This window comes from Lachnellula hyalina (genome assembly GCF_007821495.1).
Source record: "Lachnellula hyalina strain CBS 185.66 chromosome Unknown contig00229, whole genome shotgun sequence".
Lineage (NCBI taxonomy): Eukaryota > Fungi > Ascomycota > Leotiomycetes > Helotiales > Lachnaceae > Lachnellula > Lachnellula hyalina.
Window position 1 is genome coordinate 12,193 of NW_022157343.1, and position 20,791 is coordinate 32,983.

At 47.2% G+C, this 20,791-nt stretch overlaps 3 protein-coding genes across 3 annotated transcripts; 2 read left to right on the plus strand and 1 right to left on the minus strand.

Moving 5' to 3' along the window:
• Positions 1 to 4,370: 4,370 nt before the first annotated feature.
• Positions 4,371 to 4,820, plus strand: LHYA1_G008957 (uncharacterized protein; the record flags this gene model as incomplete). Its single annotated transcript, XM_031153874.1, has 3 exons — positions 4,371 to 4,409; positions 4,463 to 4,670; positions 4,723 to 4,820. The coding sequence occupies 3 exons, from the start codon at positions 4,371 to 4,373 to the stop codon at positions 4,818 to 4,820; spliced, it is 345 nt and encodes a 114-aa protein (XP_031001571.1).
• Positions 4,821 to 5,456: 636 nt separating this feature from the next.
• On the plus strand, positions 5,457 to 8,836 carry NMA111 (Pro-apoptotic serine protease; the record flags this gene model as incomplete). Its single annotated transcript, XM_031153875.1, has 3 exons — positions 5,457 to 5,944; positions 5,999 to 8,493; positions 8,586 to 8,836. Coding segments are annotated over 3 exons (3,234 nt in total), but the record flags the coding sequence as incomplete, so codon positions are not given.
• A 1,289-nt stretch (positions 8,837 to 10,125) lies between these two features.
• On the minus strand, positions 10,126 to 13,624 carry LHYA1_G008959 (uncharacterized protein; the record flags this gene model as incomplete). The annotated part of the gene is made up of 4 exons (XM_031153876.1): positions 10,126 to 10,578; positions 10,625 to 12,734; positions 12,784 to 13,124; positions 13,217 to 13,624. Coding segments are annotated over 4 exons (3,312 nt in total), but the record flags the coding sequence as incomplete, so codon positions are not given.
• Between the last annotated feature and the right edge of the window lie 7,167 nt (positions 13,625 to 20,791).

A 20,791-nucleotide genomic window follows, 5' to 3' on the forward strand; every position in this document is an offset into this window, starting at 1 on the left:
GGGCGAGCATTGCATAGAGTTTTGGTATGCAGATGCTTTGATCTTCCTTCTGGGAAATACTAAGATGCAAGTCGCGTCAGTCTGTCTTACCACACCTCTCCCTTGTTCTCCTTTGCCCTCATCGGCCTCAGACTCTCAATCTTCTTCGTACCTATTCGTCTAATTGTAATGTGCTACTTGCATAAGTAGGAAAGATGACAATGCTGGCTAAGGTAAGCTGAATCTCAAATATATAAGTAGCAGTTCCGCCTAGACTGTGAGCTGAATCAGAGCAGCCAGAGTTCTTCAATTCATCTTGTATCGATTCTTCTATATCCTAAACATCTCAAGTTTTCATTTGGATCTCGCTATGTCTCCAAAGTCGAAGAAGGTAGTCTCTGATGTCATCGTTGGCCCTGGAGCCGGCGAATGGTATGGAACGCTTGTTACCAACAACATTCGTTACGAAGATGGTTCTGCAGTGACTATCCAGAAATTCCTGGGCGTCAAGTTCAAGTCACCTACCGTCTCAGAGAGCATCACTGTCAATGCACTGCTCAGCCCATGGCAGCAAACTTCAGCAGATATTTCCATCGAGAAAATTGACGATAAGTCAATCATGGTTACGGCGAAGGTTCAGGTACAGAAAAGCCATACGTTCCAGTCACATGATACACTCACTTGGGGCATCAATGGCAACCTAACAAACAACCCCGAAGATTATACGAACTCGTTCGAGCTCTACGTCGATGAGTTTCCCAGCGGCACAGTTGAGGTCCAATGTGCAGAGGCTCCGCAGAAGGAACTTGCCGACTCGGTACAGGCCCTGAATCTCGTCCAGGACGGTTCACCCACTGTGCTCTCCGTATCGCCCGGAACATCCAAGTCTTTCGAAGTGATATCTGGCAAGTATGCCGTCAAAGCCGAAGACCTTACCGATTCAGCCGAAACTTTTGTTTCCAGCGCTCAAATCTCCCTTAGCCAAGTGACAATCACAACGGGCGAAACCACAGCCATCAAGGTAACTTATGGAACTGTTCACAGATACTGTGCCATGGATGTGAGTATCGGCCGGCTATCCTCACCGATCGACAAGGAACAACTGCATGTCACAATTGTCGGTCAAGAGAGCGGCAAGCAGCTCGCCGACTTCTTCGGCACCAACAACAGCCAGACGAATTTGCGTCGGCTACCATCAACGGGACAGGCGGAATTCAAGGCCCAGATCACCATGAACAACGTCATGTATCTTGCTTCCAAAAATTTGCAGTTGGCGAACCATTTGATCGACGTCAATGTTGCTCAAAGCGATGTCAATGTTGAGAATGCCGATACATCTGGCTTCGTGGATCTACCAGTCACGGTCAATCCGACTCTTGACATACTTGGTGCGACCATACTTGCGCGCCTATCTTCGATGGCAGGGGACGTGATCTACAGACACGATCCCCGTCAGTGCGCAGTCGGATAGCACCCAGTTTGCCGTAAAGGTAGCGCCGGGTGAATACAAAGTCGAAGTCACAGGTTTTGTGAAGAACTTCACCGTCTATGCTATACACGCCCCTGACACTTTAACTGTTGCCAAGAATGGCAGCACGAAACTGGAGCTGACGACCCAGCGTGGAGCAAACCTCAACGTGCACGGATTCCCAAACTTCCTGAGCTTCGGTAGCCTTAGTGACTTGGTAGATCTGGAAGAAGGTGATTTTGTGAAAGCTCACGCATCCTCGCTTTTCAAGTATGCTGGAAATGATGGAGCTGGAGATCCGGGAATATACTTGTCCGACGACCCCGCCACTACCAAGACTGTCGAGCTCGCAGCTAGCGTGGAAAAAACGCTTGGTGGTGACCATTCAGTGCTTCCGGTCTTGATCTCGTATACGGTCAACTTGTCGCTGGGCGATACTCTCACTCAGCTACAGAACAAAGTGGGGCTTGCGCATAGTTTTGGGAACTTGATCTTGTCGTTAACACTGGCGAAGGAGAATGGCAAGGAATCTGTGCCTGCAGGATATATCGTCAATCCGGATTTTCTTGGCGAGTGTCAGAAAGGACCGGAAGGTCACGCACTCTCGCCCGACTACGCAATGCCAGTGCACGAGCCGCTGAGAGAGGCGCTCAACTACCGAAAGCTCGACGCGAAGGTTCCCGACAACATTACAGACACTCTTAAAGGCTATGTGGCTGCAGTCAACTGGCTCATACGGACCGTTGCTGAAAAAGCGACATTCGGGTGGCAAGTCAACGTCTGGGGCGTCGGTAACTCGTCGTGGATTTACTCCAAAGAGTCAGACAAGGAGGGCCCAGCAGAGATGGCCAAGAGAACAGCCGATTACATCAAGAGTCTCGATACATATAATGGCGCATATCGTCCCGATTTCCTAGCCATCGACCGTTATGAAGCCGACGACTTCACCGAACGGGCTTATGTTAACAGCTACTGCTATGGCCCGTACGAGTGGGGCAGATTCTTCGACTTCTGCAGCGCTCTGAGCCTGGAGCTACAGGTGCCAGTGATGCCCTGGCAGGTTCCGGCAAGCCGAATCCCTAATCGTACTGAGTCTGTGGTTAACCTCGAACTTGAGCATTGGGGAAGCGGTGGCACTTATCTCTTTGGGGACACTACCATCAACACCGACTATCACAACATCCATCCGACAATTCTGGCAATTAAGCCCACCGGACAAGTCCCTCATGGTAATGTAGAAGGAATCTTTGCAGCCGGGGAGCCATTCAATCTGAGTGACCCTGCCTATACGGACTTCGCAACGCGTGGTATCTTTACGGTGCTACTCGGGGGAGGAGCTACGACTGGTATCGTATCGACAATTGGTAAGACGTCGTCGTGGACGCAGGAGAAAGTGAGCAAGTACATGGAGGACCCGATCCCGTTCAACTGAGCTTCTTGACCGTTGATATAACTAGTGTAGCGGGAAGTAATTGATGAAGGCTTAGTAAACAGTATTTTCAGCATATAAAATGCATCAGGATTGCATATTGTGAGCAGGCTCTTTAAGCAGCGCACGTGAATCAGGGACGCAGCAGAGCGGGACACTTCGATGAGGAAGTACAGTGGATCTGAGGCCAAGTCTTAGTGAGACGAGTGGAATTAGAGAGTAATACGACGACCAATCAAAGAAAGTTGATTCGAATGATATCAAGTGACTTATATATGGAAGCTGGTATAGTGAACTTTCAAAACTTCCGCTTTCTGTGACAGACAGTTGCCACTTACAAGTAAAGCTACAGAGAGAGGATGAGACATCTGGTTTTGAAAAGAATATACTGGAAGTGACCAGGAAGAGCCGATTAAAGGCGGGTTCACTTGAAAAATTGTAGGATTTGCATTTCGTCAGCATCCACCGTTTTGTCTGCTGCCACCTTAATGTAGTAGCACTTTAGTATTACCATAAGTTTAGCATTCAAAGAAGTTGACCCCAAATAGAGTAAACTGAATAGCGTGGATATCGATAACCTGGACAAAAGGTGCAGCCTGCAACAAGTTGTGAGGAATACTCTATATAACACTTCCACTTAGCAACACTATTGCACAAGGGCAGATTTCAAAGGCTGATTAGTAAGAACAATATAGTCGTACTTGAGAATAAAGCGTTCTTTAAGAGATATGTCTTCCAAATCCTGCTAAATCAGCTGACTATTCCCGGAACATAGATTGGAACTCCCCTGTCATCTTATTATTCACCTTTAGCAACGCAAGTGAATAGCTAGTATTGCTAAGAAGTGAGTCATAGCCTAGAAGATTCCCCTTATCTTTGTTTGGTTTCGCTTCAGCCAGCCTTGCGTGGGCATAAAACCTGTTCCTCTTCCCGATCTTCGAACTTCTCCACAACACAACCAAACCCACACAACCAAATCCACACCACAAATTCAAACCCTCAAATCCCAAGGTAAGATACACTCACTACTCTTCTTCAATCGTCCCGGCATTTGTCTTTGCAATCGGCACTCGAGATCCTAGCTCGTCGTGGCTTTGCGGTCAGTGCGGACGCACAAGTCCGGTCACTTTCACAGACCCAGTGCGCTGAGGTTGAGATACACTCCATTCCCTTCCTCGAGCACATCCGGGACTCTCTTTTCTCTGAACGGCGCCTTGCCTTCAAGTTTCCATGAGATCGAAGTCGGCGCAAATTTTCAATTCACTGCTGCTGAGATCGGAAAGAACTCCATTTCTCCTCTCAAGGGGAAGCAAACTTGTAACTGCACCTTGCGTACGATCTTAGGATCAAGATGCATGCATATGGTCACTTGGCCTCATGCCATGAATTATACTGGGGTCATGCTTGTTCCTTTTTTAAAAAAACAAATTGACGCAGTAGCTGATTTCAAGCTTGCTAGACCTTTTTCTTGCAAAAAAAACCCCCAACTTGACGATGTCAACCGCACCTGCACGTTGGACCGACGGCGAGAAGGTAAGTCTCCAATATCAAAGACTTGAAACATTATCCTGATATGGAATACCTAGTATTCTTTCTTGCTCCAAGCCTTGAAACAGTTCGGTGGAGATCGAGCCCCGGACTATAAGAAAATCAACCTTACAGGTCGCACTGAACGAGCCATGGGCCACCAGTGGGCTGCTATCAAGAAGGAGATGTCGACAATTGGAGAGGACGGTGGCTTTGCCGAAGGTTCAGGCCCAAAGACTCCCAGTAAGCGCGGAGCTGGCAAGAAGAGTAAGTGCTAATGCATCTACTCATTTGATAATGCATTTATCATAAATTGTAGTTGATGGAGAGACCCCCGGAAAGAAACCCAAGGTTGTAAAGAAGAAGGCCCCGGTCGTGGAGGAGGATGAAGAGCAGGCGGAGGATGCGTCTTCTTGAGAGGTTGATTTGTACTTCTTTGTCGTAAGTGAACTCTAACTATAACCCCTAATTGAACTGACAGGCTGGTGCTTGATAGACACGACGAGATCTGCTGAACTATGTGCGGACTCGAATACTTCAAAGTGCGGCTTAGACAGGTTAATTTCACGATCAGAGGTTTCTTTAGGTGTTTTAAGGCGAACATGGCATGATGGTATACAACTGGAGTGGTCGTGATTCAGAGCAGAGCAGAGGCAGAGGTGTATTTAGCGCTTTCGGCAGTCTGACCAATCAATAGGTTCACACCCCCCAGGTTGCACTTGCCTTGCATCAACTTTACAGGCGCTTTGACCGCTGTGAAATCCCTGCGTTGCTAAAACTATTGCTCCTCGTCCTGTGCAGCACCGTGGCTGTGATCGTGAGAAACATCCATCCTTCTCTCCCGTCACGAATTGTACCACCACCACTCTGTCTATATCCTCACTTTCCTTCCTCCCTCCCTCCCTCCCTTCCTTCCTTCCTTCCTTACGCTCCTTCTCCCCCGGCCTCCGGTCTGCCTAGCTGAGGAGGCGCATCTGCTTCGATTCTGTATGCTGGATGAATAGAGCTTTCTATGCGCGCCTGGGACACCACTCGTTGACGTGCTTCTCTCAGACTGCCGCAAGTAAATCATCTTTAAACCTTGCATTCACAGCAAGAAGCTTGCTCTACAAGTCCGCATTCACAGGTTTGCCATTCGCTTGCCTTCGACCAACGTCAGCCTTACGAGCTTTCAATACTGCCTCCTGTACCAACTTCCAGAACTTCACCATGAACGGATCGAATGGAATACCCCGCACAAAACGGAAACAACATCCGGGCGAGGTGGAAGAGCGGCCGCAAAAGCAATACCGTGGACTGAATGGCAAGGAATCCGCGGGAGAGAACACGCCTGAGGTGGCCTCTTCCGAGGAAGACCTTGAGATGGAGATAGAGGAGCCTAGAATACTGGCCGCTATGGCAGACACCGCAGAATGGCAAGAAACTATTGAGAATGTTGTCCGGAATGTGGTCTCCATCAGATTCTGTCAAACCTGTTCCTTCGACACCGACGCAGCCTTGACCAGCGAGGCAACCGGTTTTGTCGTGGATGCAGAGCGAGGGTAAGCAATACCCCCTTTCCCTCTTCAGTACGTACAACACTGACAACTGTATAGTTACATTATGACAAACCGACACGTGGTGGGATCGGGTCCGTTCTGGGGATACTGCATATTCGATAACCACGAAGAGGTTGACGCATACCCCGTGTACCGAGACCCTGTGCACGATTTCGGCATCCTTCGTTTCGATCCTAAAGCTATCAAGTATATGCCAGTTGCAGCTCTACCTTTACGACCAGACCTCGCGAAAGTTGGCTCGGAAATCAGAGTTGTAGGTAATGATGCTGGGGAAAAACTTAGTATTCTTTCTGGAGTGATCAGTAGACTCGACAGAAATGCACCGGAATACGGAGACGGTTACTGCGATTTCAACACGAATTATATACAAGCTGCTGCAGCTGCGAGTGGTGGAAGTTCTGGCAGTCCGGTGGTCAATATTGATGGATATGCTGTGGCTCTGCAGGCTGGTGGCAGGAGTGATGGTGCAGCTACAGATTATTTTCTTCCCCTCGATCGTCCTTTACGAGCTTTAAAATGCATACAAGACAGCAAACCGGTTACTCGCGGAACCATACAATGCCAATGGATGATCAAGCCATTCGACGAATGCCGGAGACTAGGGCTAACTCCTGAATGGGAGAGTGCTATCCGAAAGAACTTCCCCAAGGAGACGGGCATGCTGGTAGCAGAAATTGTTCTACCGGATGGCCCATCAGACAATAAAATTGAGGAGGGAGATGTTCTCATCAAGGTCAATGGGGAACTGTTAACTCAGTTTGTCCGACTCGATGACATCCTTGACTCGAGCGTGGATGGCAAGGTCACTCTTCTCTTACAGCGTGGCGGGGAAGACATGGAGGTGGAAGTCAAGGTTGGAGATTTGCACGCCATCACCCCAGATCGTTTCGTATCCGTTGCAGGAGCAAGCTTCCACAATCTATCATACCAGCAAGCTCGGCTATATGCCGTAGCATGTAAGGGTGTATTTGTCTGCGAAGCAACTGGATCTTTCAGGTTTGAGAGCACAGATAATGGCTGGATTATCCAAACAGTGGATCACAAGCCGACTCCTGATCTAGATGCATTTATCGAAGTTGCTAAAGACATCCCAGATCGAGCCCGAGTGGTCGTCACATATAAGCATCTTCGAGACCTACACACTTTAAATACCGGCATTATTCACATTGACCGTCATTGGTCAAGTAAGATGAGACTGGCTGTCAGGAACGACATAAGTGGGCTTTGGGACTTCACGGATCTAGCTGATGCCCTCCCTGCCGTTGCTCCTGTTCGGAGATCTGCTAGCTTCATCCAACTTGAAAATGCGCAACATCCCGCTGCAGCAGACATTGTACGCAGTTTTGTTCGTGTTTTATGTCATATGCCAGTAAAATTGGATGGCTTCCCTCGGAATCGGAAATGGGGAATGGGTGTTGTTATTGATGCAGAGAAGGGATTGGTTGTTATCTCGAGAGCAATAGTCCCCTATGATCTCTGTGACATCTCTATTACCATTGCAGACTCAATTATCGTGGAAGGAAAAGTTGTCTTCCTCCATCCTCTACAAAACTACGCCATCATCCAATACGATCCATCCCTCGTTGATGCTCCTGTACAAAGTGCCAAGTTGAGCACTAAACACATCACCCAAGGAGCATCCACCTACTTCGTCGGCTTCAACCAAAACATGCGCGTAGTCAGCGCCCAAACAACAGTCACAGACATCACCGCCGTCGCAATTCCAGCCAACTCTGGCGCCCCTAGATACCGAGCTGTCAACGTCGACGCCATCACGGTCGACACAAGTCTATCCGGCCAATGTGGAAGCGGTGTCCTCGTCGCAGAAGACGGTACTGTCCAAGCCCTCTGGCTAACCTACCTCGGCGAGCGCTCCCCCGTCACCTCAAAAGACACCGACTATCACCTCGGCCTCGCAACCCCGTCGCTCCTCCCCGTCATCACCAAAATCCAGCGGGGCGAACAGCCAAAACTGCGTATGCTGAGTGTAGAATTCAACGCTATACAGATGAGTCAGGCGCGCATCATGGGCGTGAGCGAAGAATGGATCAAGAAAGTAGCCCTGGACAACTCATCCCGGCATCAACTATTCATGATTCGCAAACGCACCTTTGAGCGTGGTGACCAGTCTGCGGCGCTCATGGAAGGCGATGTGATTCTCAGCCTCAATGGCAAAATTATTACGCGCGTAAATGAGCTAGATGTAATGTACGACCACGAAGTCCTCGATGCGGTCATCGTGCGCGATACTGTGGAAATGGCCATCAAACTGCCTACCGTCTCAGCTGATGATCTGGAGACTGATCGCGCAGTGAGCTTCTGTGGTGCAATTTTGCATCGCCCGCATCATGCTGTTCGGCAGCAAATCAGTAAGCTGCATAGTGAGGTGTATGTGTCGGCGCGCACAAGGGGAAGTCCGGCGTATCAGTATGGGCTTGCGCCAACGAATTTCATTACGCATGTCAACGGAAAGAAAACCCCCGACCTTGAGACTTTCTTAAAGGCTGTAGTGGATATTCCTGATAATACTTGTAAGCTTTCCTCTTTCCCTTTCTATTACTATTTCTGTTTGGACATGGTACCCACCTCTTGAAACCAGCTCACTAACACTAAAACCATCCAGATTTCCGCCTCAAAGCTATGACGTTCGACAACGTGCCCTGGGTAATCACTATGAAGAAGAACGACCATTACTTCCCGTGCATGGAATGGATCAAAGACCCTTCTGAATCTTCTGGCTGGCGACGCGTCACATATGAGCAAGGCAAGAAGATCGAGGGGGAAGGACATGATGGGATCAATGTTGTTGCGGGGGGTGGTGATACGTTTGAGATGGATGATGTTGGGGGCTTAGAGGTGGGCAGGCAGGAGTAAGCTCTGCGATGAGTTTACTATAGGACGATATGAATGAACCCTTTAGGGGAAGGGGCGGCTGGGGAGATAGATGGTGTAGGGTGGGGTGGAGTAGAACTGGGTTGAGGGAATAGAATGTGCGAGTATAGTACTTTGTAACTTAATTACATTACATCACAACACAATAGAACAGACAGTATCTGGGTTTGATACCAGAGGAAGGAATCAGAACATACCAACCACCAGTACGGTTCATTCCCACTTTATTAAGCGCTAAAATACATCTCTTCGTGACATTCAGATTGCGTTCCTGTCCCTTTCCTCAACTAATTATCCATACATTATAACCAAGCCACCCACCCTTTCCCACAACCACAACTTCAATGCTCCCCTCGATCACGAAAGAGAGGTATGATCTATCTATCCATCTATCCATCAAGATCAGATTCTATGCTAGGCTTCAGAAGGGTGTGTGCACGGGCATATATACATGTATCTATCGAGTGCATCGAATTCATCAGATCCCTTCATTCATTCATTCATTCATTCGTAGGATGTGAAGAAGCTCTTTTAAAGATTTTTATTTCATGAATGAATGAATGAATGAACAATGCCTACCGGCAATTTATGTTTATGTTTATGTGTGTGAGAGAGACGTCCGTCGCATCCTCTAGTCCTTGCAAGCAAGCAAGTAAACCTAGATTAGGCTTGCTTGTTCCTTGACCATAAGAGTAGGTGGGTGAGAGGGTAAGATGGGGAGTGAGTGTTCTTAGGAGGTTGGAAAACAGGTAAGATACGTAAGCGCTCTCGCGGCGATGTTTTTATAGAAATACTATTGAAGGAGAAGAAGGTAGATCGATGAGGGGGGTGATTAAAGAAAATGAAAGCTCATATATGATGCCTTTTCACTTACTTTGCGCATGTAATTTCTTGAAAGGGTTGGTTGGGGAGAAGAATAGAACGTCAATCACAGTTTACCAAATCCAACAAGCTGAAGAACTTTTGCAAACAACTTTTTCTCCAGCAAATGATTAACGCCTGAGTATTAGCTAACTAGACCAACCTAGCCCAGCCAAATGCTATGTGAAGATACGTAAAGCTCGCTAGCTGTTTCTTTCTTTCGCCCCCAAAGTTGAGGCAGGAGGCCAAACAAATAGGTATCGTAACGCGTCGTCATGTCATCTCAGTGCGTTCATCTCTCTCCCATATAGCATGGGCTCAAAACGAGCCGACAGAGTCGCTCGCTGTTACCCGGGACCCGGAAATATAACCTCATCTCGTTGAATGACCGGCCACCCGACATATGGCTTCTAAAGACGACCGAAAATAACGTCCTTCTCAAATATCCTCACGCCACTTATCTCGTAGAAGCGAATATCCTCCACCGTCTCGACCTTCAGGCCCGACTCCCCAACCATCATAGCTTCATCCTCGTCCGAACTAGCCTGCCAATCAGGCATTGTCGAAGGATCCGCCCAGCCGTTAGCGCCATATAACGCTTCAGCAATAACATCACTTTCCTTGCCCTTGCCCTTTTTATCTTTCTTTGTATTCTTGTTAACCCGCGGGCGGCGGACAAGTCGATCAATAGCTTCGTTGAGACCGATATATTCGAGCTTCATGTGCGGAGTGTGCGCCACGACGTCAACCATCATTTGCTTGAATTCGTGCATCATTGAGGTGCATGGGTCCTCGTATCGGAATTGATTGACGTGAAGGGCGCGGAGGGAGGTCATGCCGGTCATAAATTGAAGGAAGCAGTGCTATTGACTGTTAGCTGAGGTACGATGAATACAGAGGGCAACATACTAAAGTTCTGACGCCGTGACTAACGGACAGCTCCTCGAGCTGTGTCGCACGATGGCACAACAACATCGTGGTCTTGACGTCTAAATCCCAGTCTTGGTTTGAGTCGTTTTTTATCATCAAGACTTTGAGGGTACTGGCATGTTTCCTCAAGACTTCCTTTCGGATCTTCTCGATCTTCACAGTCGTCTTCGCTGCTGTAGGTTCAACACGCCCCTTCTGCTTCTCTAATAGTAGTAACTCCGTCACCATGTCCAGTTCGCCAACGAATTGTAAGAACTGCGGGGTTACGTTGTCGGTGTATATTTTGGATAACGGCAACGACTGAAGTGTATTCTCCTTGCGAAGCGTATTCCAGATGCCAACTTGGGTACCGACGTTCAAAAGTGTCAAGCTTTGTAGCATGTGGAAGTCAATTGCAGCATTCAATACCGTAGATCTGGTGGGAATCAAGTAGATAGCAAGAGTTTGTAGAGTAAGTCCTCTGGTGGAGCGAACGTACTCGCTCCTTCTAGCATTTTCATGTCCTGGAATCTTCAAAGCCATGGCTTGAGCGTCTGCTGAGACATCATTAATTGTGTCGTTTACCGCTTGCATCTCACGAGCCAGCTCGCTCACTTGATCTGTGACCACCATGAAATCTGCCTTTGCCTGTCTCAAGACCTCGAACTGTGCAGGCGTAGGATCTGTGACTTGCAGTTTCTCTTGCATGTCTAGCATCCGTTGCTTGAGCATCATTTCGGTTTGTTGATTTTTGCTATGAGTGGCGATAAGTGCACTTAGCTGTTCATGGATCTCCAGCCGGTTCACCAGATCCACGGTATCTGCAGAATTCTTTTCTTCTTGGGCATCTACAACCTTGGTTGTTTCAGCATCGCCCGATTCGCTCGAGGCCGTTTCTTCTAGACTCTCGTCTGAAGGAACAATATCCGTTGATGGATCTTCAATTTCAATTGCAAGTTCCTTTTCCTCCGGCTCTTCCATATCGATGTCATCAGGGTTTGCAACTTCTGGATCAACATAGGGGGTATGCTTTTCGTTTGGGTCGTGATCATCGAACAGACCTGGTCCATCATCCGCCACCCCACCGCCACTCATAACAACGTTAACCTCAGACGTGCTGTCTGCACTCGTGGTTGAAGGGGTGCCCTTGGAGCTGTTTCCATCGCTCGATGCCTTTTCTCTGGCCTTATCTACTTCATCGAAATACATCTTTGCTGCTTTCTTGATCAGGTCTACGGCTTGCTTTGCTGCCGGCGTAGCTTCGCTACCAGGCTTGACATCCGACATGAGCTTTTGCGCGATTGTACCATAGTTTCGCAGAAACCTGAGTTTGGGATCCTCGTCCGTCTTTGGCTTTGGTCGGTGAAGATCAGTAGACTCTGACTTGCCTGGTTTCGATTTCTTGCCAGTCTGTAGCCCAAATATTATATTTAAAACGTCTTCTTGTTTCTTCTTTTCCTCTGCTGCTTGTACAGATTTCGATGGAGAACTCAGGCCAGAGCTAGACGGTGTCATGCCTGGTGGAGGACCTGGAGGCGGAATTAATGCGCCAAATTCATCCTCCACTTCCGAGTCGTCATCAGAATGAACCTCTGGTGGCGGTTTTCGAGATTTACTAGCCAATGCTTCCGAGAATGATAATGTAAGACTAGTGAGCGTCGAAGAACAGTTGCTAATGCAAGTCTGCAGTTCTCCTACATAATCTAATGTATCCATGTCCAACACTGACAACGTTCTCAGATGATTGAATCCTGACAGCGTAGATGCCTCCTTATTGATTGTCGGAAGTACAATCTTGGTAGTTTTGCGTTGGAGCTTAGCAGCATATTTATAAGCCGAAGGGAAGGAATTCGGATTCGAAGGATACGTAACGGACAGCGGAGGGGCATTGTGGGAAGATGGTTGAGCAAAACCGGGCGGCGCACCCATAACATTAGATAATGGAAGTATAACAACTGGAGGCGCTTCCGAATAATGAAAGACGCTCGATGGTGCTGTCAATCCGTATAAAGAGTGACCAGCTTGCATTCGAACATGAAGATGCTGCAGGGTGTGAATCCGATGTAAGGCCTTGAAAACAGACGGGCTGAGCTCTACGCGGATATCCCATCTGCAAGTTTTGTCAGTACATAGCTACTTTTTATAGGACGGGCACCAACTTGAATGTTTCCAGCACCCTAGCCTTGCGCAGAGCCAGAAGGAATAGTGTATTCATGAATTTTCCGCAGCTCGAATCGTACATATAATACCGATATGCGCGCTCCCCTTTGTCCCCGCCATTTGTTGGCTCCAACACAATGTCTTTAAGGTATTTCGCATAGTCATAATTGCTCGAAACGAGGGTCTCCAGTCCACCAGCCAGGGCATCTACAGAGGTATTTGTGCCATCGTCGGGTTCGTCAGGAAAGGTAACTTCGAACTTGCGATACAATTGTTCTGCAGCAAGATCCCGAAAATGCTTTGAGACAAGACAGAGAGCTAGGAGGTCGTCCGTAGAAGACTATATTACGGGACAGTTAGCTTTCGTTCGAGCTACACTTGGTATGCGCCCGGCAGGATACCACCGTTTCCGCGCATAACAATAGTACTTACGTGCTTGATAATGTGTCTTTGTGCCTCCGCAGGCAGATCCAGAAATGTCAAGTTCTTCTTGGAGCCTTGTGTAGGCTCGGATTGGAATGTTGGTGCAGCCATTCCATCTGCGGTAGCCTTGTTGGTAGAATAATCACTGTTACTGCTACTGCTACTGCTGGAATTCAAGCTCATCGGCTCGAGACCCATGACATTGAGAGTACGTTGCCAAACATTGTTTCTATCAGGTTTCTTGATGGGTGTCACTCCCTTTCGTCTTGTCTTGTTGTTTGGTAGGGCGGGCATGTTGAGCAGCAGCTTCAAGGCGGAGCCGGCTGCGTTGATATTGACGGGCTGGGCTGGATCGCGTGGGGGGCGGGAACCACATCCGTTGGCGGGGGTGAGTCGGAGTACGGTAGGGGTGAAGCACTACAGTATAGTATAGTGCGTAGTCAGCACTGCACTGACCGGGTGTAATATCAACGTTGCGGGTGCACCAGGTGAACGTTCTGCGCGTGCTGATATGCGATTATCCTCGAGAGAGTTGCGATGGAAGCTGCGTGTGTGTAGTTGAAGAAAAGAAAGAAGGGCAGGAAACCAAAAGAAGAGCAGCAGAGCGAACCTGTCCCTACCTAAGTACAGGTACAGTGCAGTGCCAGCCAGGTTGTCGCCTAACTGTGGAGAAAGGGTCGGTGTGAAAAGGCAGCCGTGAGGCTGAAGACAGGCCAACGAAGTGCGGACGAAAGCCTCGTGCAATCAATAGGGTAGCGGTGGTAGCTACAAAAGGTAAGTTCTAGAGACAGGAGAGAAAGATGGTCCCATACAATTGCACTCAAAGTTGAAGGATAATCTTGGCAGAGTCGTGTTTTTCAATTTGAACGTTGTGTCTAGGTGCCTTTACTTACCCTGTTACATCCTCATAAGTCTTTGGGTAAGGGCTAATAGAATCTATGGTGCAGGCTTTGGGGAATTAAACTTTGCAGTCAGGGTTTGGAGAGAAACAGCAACCACCCAGAGCTCTACGTTCTGTCACGAAACATGGAACATTTTCTTACAATCAATTTGATTTCATTGCAAAGAGCTGTCCGTGTGTGCAGGCCCTGTTTCGTCGACCCACTCCTTCCTTTCCAAATGTTATGCCACACATTCTACTCTGATGCTCCAGCAACCGGCCATAAGTTCATGCCTGTCGTCCTTCCAGTTCCATAATATCTCACTTCACACGTTTCCACCACCCCTGCCATTAACTCCTTTCATCTTCGCTGCTGCTGCCAACGCCTTCTTGCCCTGCCCCTTCGGCGCCCTCTTCTTCACCTCATCCCTAGCTTTGCACAGCTCCTTATTTAACATGTCCTTAAACTCCTTAATGATCTCTTCTGGGAATTCAGAAGCGCAATCGCTATCCAGTTTGATGACCACTTCTTTGCAGCCCCGTACTTTCTTCAGCTGTTTTATGCCGTCCATGTTGTGCAGTCCCTGGCCGTGTTTGAGGAGCTTGAAGATTGACCATTCAAGTGATATCTGCAATATCTCAAGCCTCAGACAGTCCCCTAGGAGTTTACATCCTTTGTTTAGCGCCTTTCCGCCGTATGTAAACTCGATTCTTCTTAGAAGTTGTCGTCTTTCTTTACTGAGATCCCCCAAGCTTTTGCCCATTTCGTCGTTTGAGAAGAAATAGAACATATTCATGCCAAAGTAGATCGGGAGGCTTTCGTCGTGGACCTGCTTGCACGTGCGTGCAATTGCCAGCGTCTTCTCGGCATTCTGCGCTTCTAAACCTCGCCCATTCTCAAAGAGCTTTATTCGCGAGGTATATTCGTGCGGGTACAAGGGTTCTTTTGACGTCTTGGAGACGAGCAGATACTTGTAGATCATGTTGCGAATCTCGGGTGGCAGGATCAGGAAGGAAGCCTTCGGAGTTGAGGGGATCGCTGCTGCAAGCTTTTAGCCTCTGCTCGATACAATCCCACGAGGGGAAACAGCACTCAAATCAAGTGCCCTTAAGCTGAGAGATTGAAGACAGCTGTGTTCTGAAGCTGCTAGATCAATAACCGTCGCGCATGTCCTTCAAAAGCTCCGGAACATTCTACCAGATATGGAGTATTGGAATGAATGGGATACTGCACTTACTGGAGGCCTTGCTGTTCATTTTGTGATGATGCTGTGTTTCTCGTGTTGTTCGCGGGTTGGTGAAGTTGAAGGAAAGATGCCGCGGACGGAGCGGAGAGACCTTTGTATACTGGTAGCGGCTTCCTGACTGAAAAGAATTGAATGTGAACTCTACCCCTGCTCCCTTATTTTCATCCTTACAGTTATGGAATGAATTCTAGTTTGTTGGAAAGGTATTCAACAATCACGTGTTTAGTTACTCGTGTAGAAGCTCTGCGCTGAGCCTGGAAACTCAATGTCTGTTTGAAGTTGGGCATAATGCGAAAGCCTATTAGTTGTCTAACACTCTTTGCCAATTTTCAATAGCCATAATAGTATTCTACCCCCTTATCATTCTCTGGCAAGGTCTTTTAGTTGTGCGGAGCAGGAGGCCGCAAACCCTCCTTCCACCTCTCAATCATCCCAGCCTTCTCCTACTTCTGCTCTCCAGCATCCTGCTCAATATGATCATCTTCCGATACTTTTTCCCTGCATAATTCCTCTTTCAACACAATCTCAAGCTCTTCCACCTGGGTCTTTGTATATCCATACCTTCCCTCGTCCACACCAGATGAATTTACACCACAGACCCTGACATCTGCACATCCTCTGATTTGTCTCAGCCTCTTGATTCCAGCACAGCCCAGAATCTTCGAATGGCTTCGTCGAGAAATATTGTACCCGAAGAGGGCCGGACCGAGTATAACTCGAACTGTCAATTTGCGAAGCGCCTTACATTCACCCAATAGTCTCGTCGCCTGGTTCGAAATCTTCTTGTCGCCTTGGTCCTCGTACAAGCGGAATTCAACGTCCTTGATGAACTGTCGTCCACCAGGACCCATATCATTTAGAATATGGTACACTGAAAAAAGCGACAAGTTAGAAAAGCTACCCATAATGGAAGCATACGTACTGCAGTTCATGTTGTCAAAGCCGAATAGGTTGCAGCTAAAGTAGATGAGCCTTGCATCAGCGTAGAGCTGTTTGCAAGTACGCACGACAGCTAGGGTATTGGATCGAGGCTTGCGCGCTGAGTACGGACCGCTGCCCGTGCCCCATACTAAGCGCTTAGGAAATACCAAAAGGTATTTGAAGATCATGTCTCGCAACTCGGTGGGGATTGTGACCAGGTAGCAGTTTCCGGCTGCAGGTGGACGCTCTGCTGGGTGAGAAACCCTGCGAATTGCTGGACGGTGTCCTTTACGCATCGCTGGGTGAGAGCCCTTGATGGACCGAAATGAAAAGGCTCTTGTGGTGATCCTTCCGCTGGATGGTTGTAAAAGCTAGTTCCAGAGTATGTAGGGTGGGTGATGATTCTGCAGAAAGGATGTCAAAGGGTTGTTGTTGGAAATAATGCATGTCTCAGCGGATGACTTTTTATATTTACATTTCGGATGACCAAGCCGCCTGCCTACTACTATGTTCAGGTAAATCAGCCCATGTACCCTCATAAATGGATTCAATTTCGATACGTTCATCCACATGGTTACTTGGATAAAGTGCATCTAATCCCTTTTCCCCACCACAATCTCTTTCACAACTTCAACAACCTCCTTCTCCCTACACAGCTCATCCCTCAAAATCCTCTCAAAATTCTTAACATCCTCCTCCGTGAATTTATTCTCATTATTCTGCTTCACAGCCATGTCCCCTTGGCACACATTAACCTCTTCAACACCCCTAATCACCCTCAACTTCTTAACGCCCGCCGCCCCCATCGGATTATGACTGAAAAGCGTCAAAACGGAATCGTATTCCAGAATGACCGTCAGCTTCTTTAGATTGTGGCATTGTGTGAGTAGTGTGGTGGCTTTGTTCGATATCCTTCTGTCGTATGTGAGTTCCCGCAAAATGAATGTGAGGTTTTTGATCTGTTGGCGACGGCCGGGTCCTAGGCCTTTAAGAACCTTGAATACTATGATTTCGTCAGTAATATCTCCCTTGCTCAGTTGAATGAGGTAAAGTACGGGTATTGGTACTGTCAAACGTGAAAGTGTTGCTACTGTAATAGATGGCAACAACTTCGAAGTATAGTTGCTTGCAGACGCGCGTCAGCACCACTAGATTCCTGGTCCAAGAAGATACGGGCTCTTTGGGGCGTGGTCCCACTATGGCAAGTATTTGGGCATAAGACAGCTGCTCCAGCCATTTCTGAGGGAAGTTGATGGCTTCGGGTTGGATAAGGAGGTATTTGAGAATCGTGTCTCTGACTTTCTGGTGGAAATGTAAGGAGCTGGGACTTGGGATGTGGTTCAGGTGAGGGGATAGCCGTAGCTTCCTCCTGAGAGCTGAGCTTTGATGCTCTCGAAGAAGCCATTGCGTTGGTGGATGTTTGGTTGAAGGTGTAGTCGAATGAACGATCTTGGGTTTCGGAATGGTGAAGATTCTTCTGAACTTGACACGACGGAACATTTGATATTGAATTGGAGCACATTCAACATTGAAAAATATAACGATAGATGCTTTAAACCTATTATGGCGCGGATTGGAACGAATAGTGGCTCGATGAACTAGAAGTAGAAAAAGGTTACTCTCAAGGCGCTCCGGCCTAGGTAGAGATGAGATGATATTCCAATAGACCTATCTACGTTTTATCATCTGCCACTCCAAATGCCTTTTAATAGTTTTTTCCCTCTGCTTATCCTTCTCTGCTTGTCTTCTAGCTTGAGTTTCCTCACTTAGAGAATCTCTTGACCGCCGCTCTTTGCAAACAGTTTCACTTAGAATCCGTTCGAGCTTCCCCGCAAAAGCCTTCTCCTCCTTCTGAAGTCCTAATTGGAAACTAAGATTGTCATTCCTAGTTAGAATAGAGGGAATAATCAACTCTCGAGGTTGCAATATAAGTTCCTTTATACCTCTCAGTTCCAGCAGTATAAAGACCATTCTCGTTGATATATCGTCCCACGAAGGGCTTGGCGTTAGCGAAAGCACTATTTTCCCCATTTTGATCTCAAGCTTCTCCAAGCTCAAACACTGGTACATCAACTTTGTTGCTTTTTTAATCCCATGAGCCATCTCAGTGAGGGAAGTACTAATGTTCTTGATAAAATTGCGTCTGCCTTGACCAATGTCTTGGAGGAATTTTCCCACTATGAGAATTGATTAGCACGAGCGCATTGATTTCTCCATTGCAATATAGCATTCCAAATAAGCCACCAGATACTAGGACTTGTGCTACTACGTCGCAGCCAGAACTTCTGGGTTGCGATGCAATTTGACCTGGGACGCTTGTCTCCTTTGCGGCACAGGGCTCTCAACGATTCAGATTTGTTCAACTTAAATCGAGACAGTCTATCAAAAGGGTCAACTTACAAGTAAGCATATTAGGAAATTCAAACTTGTTACGGGAGTAGTAAATAGGCAACACTTCAACAAATAGCTGCCGACACGTTCGTGTGAGTGCAAGGACTTTTTCGGGGTTCCTCAAGCGGCCCTATGAGCAAACATCAGTCAGTATTGCTTAAAATGACAGAATTTAGGAGTTTTTAGTATTTATGAGCAGTGAAAAGTTTAGATGGCAGATGATTTTTATGACACCTGAGGTACGAAGAAATTCCATTGCCTCCAAGAAGGTAAATTACCTGAAGCCCCTTGGCATTGCATCGAGGATGGATAACGCTCCCCGTGGGAAGGATTTCCAAGATAATCATATAGCGGATCTCAGTAGGGAGGGCAATTAGGTAGCACTTCATATCGTTGGCCTTCGATCTCATACCGTATCTTCGAGTTGGCGATGCCATCCTGCTGGGTGTAGATTTTGGAGACATTTAAACCTATTTTTTCTTTTCCAAAATAATGTGGTGCTGAAAAGGAAAGTCTGGAGAAATGTTTGACTATAGTACCGAGCGTGGGTCGTACTGTAGTGGTTCGTCCTTCTTAGTCTGCACGCGATGCGATATCTAGCTTCTTTAGATTGGCCCTATAATGAAAAACATACCCCATAGGTAGCTTTAAAATGTGTAATAAAGGTGATGTTTCAAGCTAGTACCTTTATTTATAGACTTAAGGCTTAATTATAGTATGTTTAATCTTTTATTCATTAACATGTGATGCACGCCAGCAAACTCGCTTAACCCCTTTTCTCTGCCCAGCCTTAATATCGAGAGTGACTTTGCGCTCAAAATCGAATTACTCTTTAGTTGAAAAGGAGCGGCGGTGCTTGCCTAGAGCAAGTTGGCTTATTTGAATCTATACATATTAATGTTTCGAACACTGCTGCCGTGAAGAGAGAAGGGCTGATTGATAAGGGCAGATTTGGAAAGGCATGTTGGAAATTTGCTCTTAGAAGGGTTCAATGTCAAATTGGTGAAGATAAAAGAGCATGTTTAGAAAAGTTAGCCCACTTAAGCTCGACGCTAGGAACCTCAAAGGCTCATATGGTCTTCCACATCGCTAGGAACTTCTCCATCCGTCTTTCTCTCCTTGCACAAATCCTCCTCCAGCGTGCGCACAAACTCGTTCCACTGTTGGACACTGAAATTTGATACTAAGTTCATATAGGGAGGACATGTTATATTCCTCCTCAAGACTTGGACTTTCTTGCAACCCCTCAGTTCCTTCAATTATCTGATTCCCTCTCCTTCAAATGATGACCAATTCTCCGGCACATGTGATGCATACAGAGAAATATTCTTAAGGCCTGTGCACCAACGTAATAGCTTCATAGGTTGTTTTTCATGTTTCTGGTCCCCTCTCCTCCGAATGTTGAAGTTTGATTTTCTTGATGCAGCGTCTTTGGTAGTTGGAGATGTTATTGAAAACACCCCCCACTGTGGGGTGTTAGCTACGTGCAATTCAATGTTGGGAAAGGGTCCGTACATTTACCAAGTCTCACAAGATACTGCAGCATTGACTAAATAGGACTAGTCTACTCATCAAACTATTACCATGCAAAATCTTCCTAATTTAATGTAACATGTAACACTTTGGCACTATAGCTATCGGCCATTAGTTCGCTTACTCTCTGTCTGACAATTGTCATGGATATGGACCTTATAGTTGCGTTATTGATAATCTGGTTGAAAAACCGACCCAAGACGATGGCAATAGTTCGTCCTCGATCTCGATGCAACTGTAGATTTCTAAATAGCAATGCCCTTCTCGACAATATCCCGAAAGATGCAAGGGTCTCGAATTACAAAAAGATTCTATGTCTGGTTTTCAAAGATTATAGCTTAACTATATCTCGTATTTGCAACATGAGTTTGAGCTGATGAAAGGTTTTGTTAGTAATTATTGACGATTTTGTAAGTTGGACGCACCTAGGTTGGGGTCAGGTCGTTGGGGGCTCTGCGGGAAGTGGGGACGTCTAGCATTTTCACATGTCAAATGCATATACCGGTACTTGTAGACCTGGAATTCCTCAAAAGAATTATGAAGCCAACCCTTGGGAAAGGGAAGATCGTGCCACTCAACTGTGGTTATAATCTGGTTTCACGGGTGCAAATC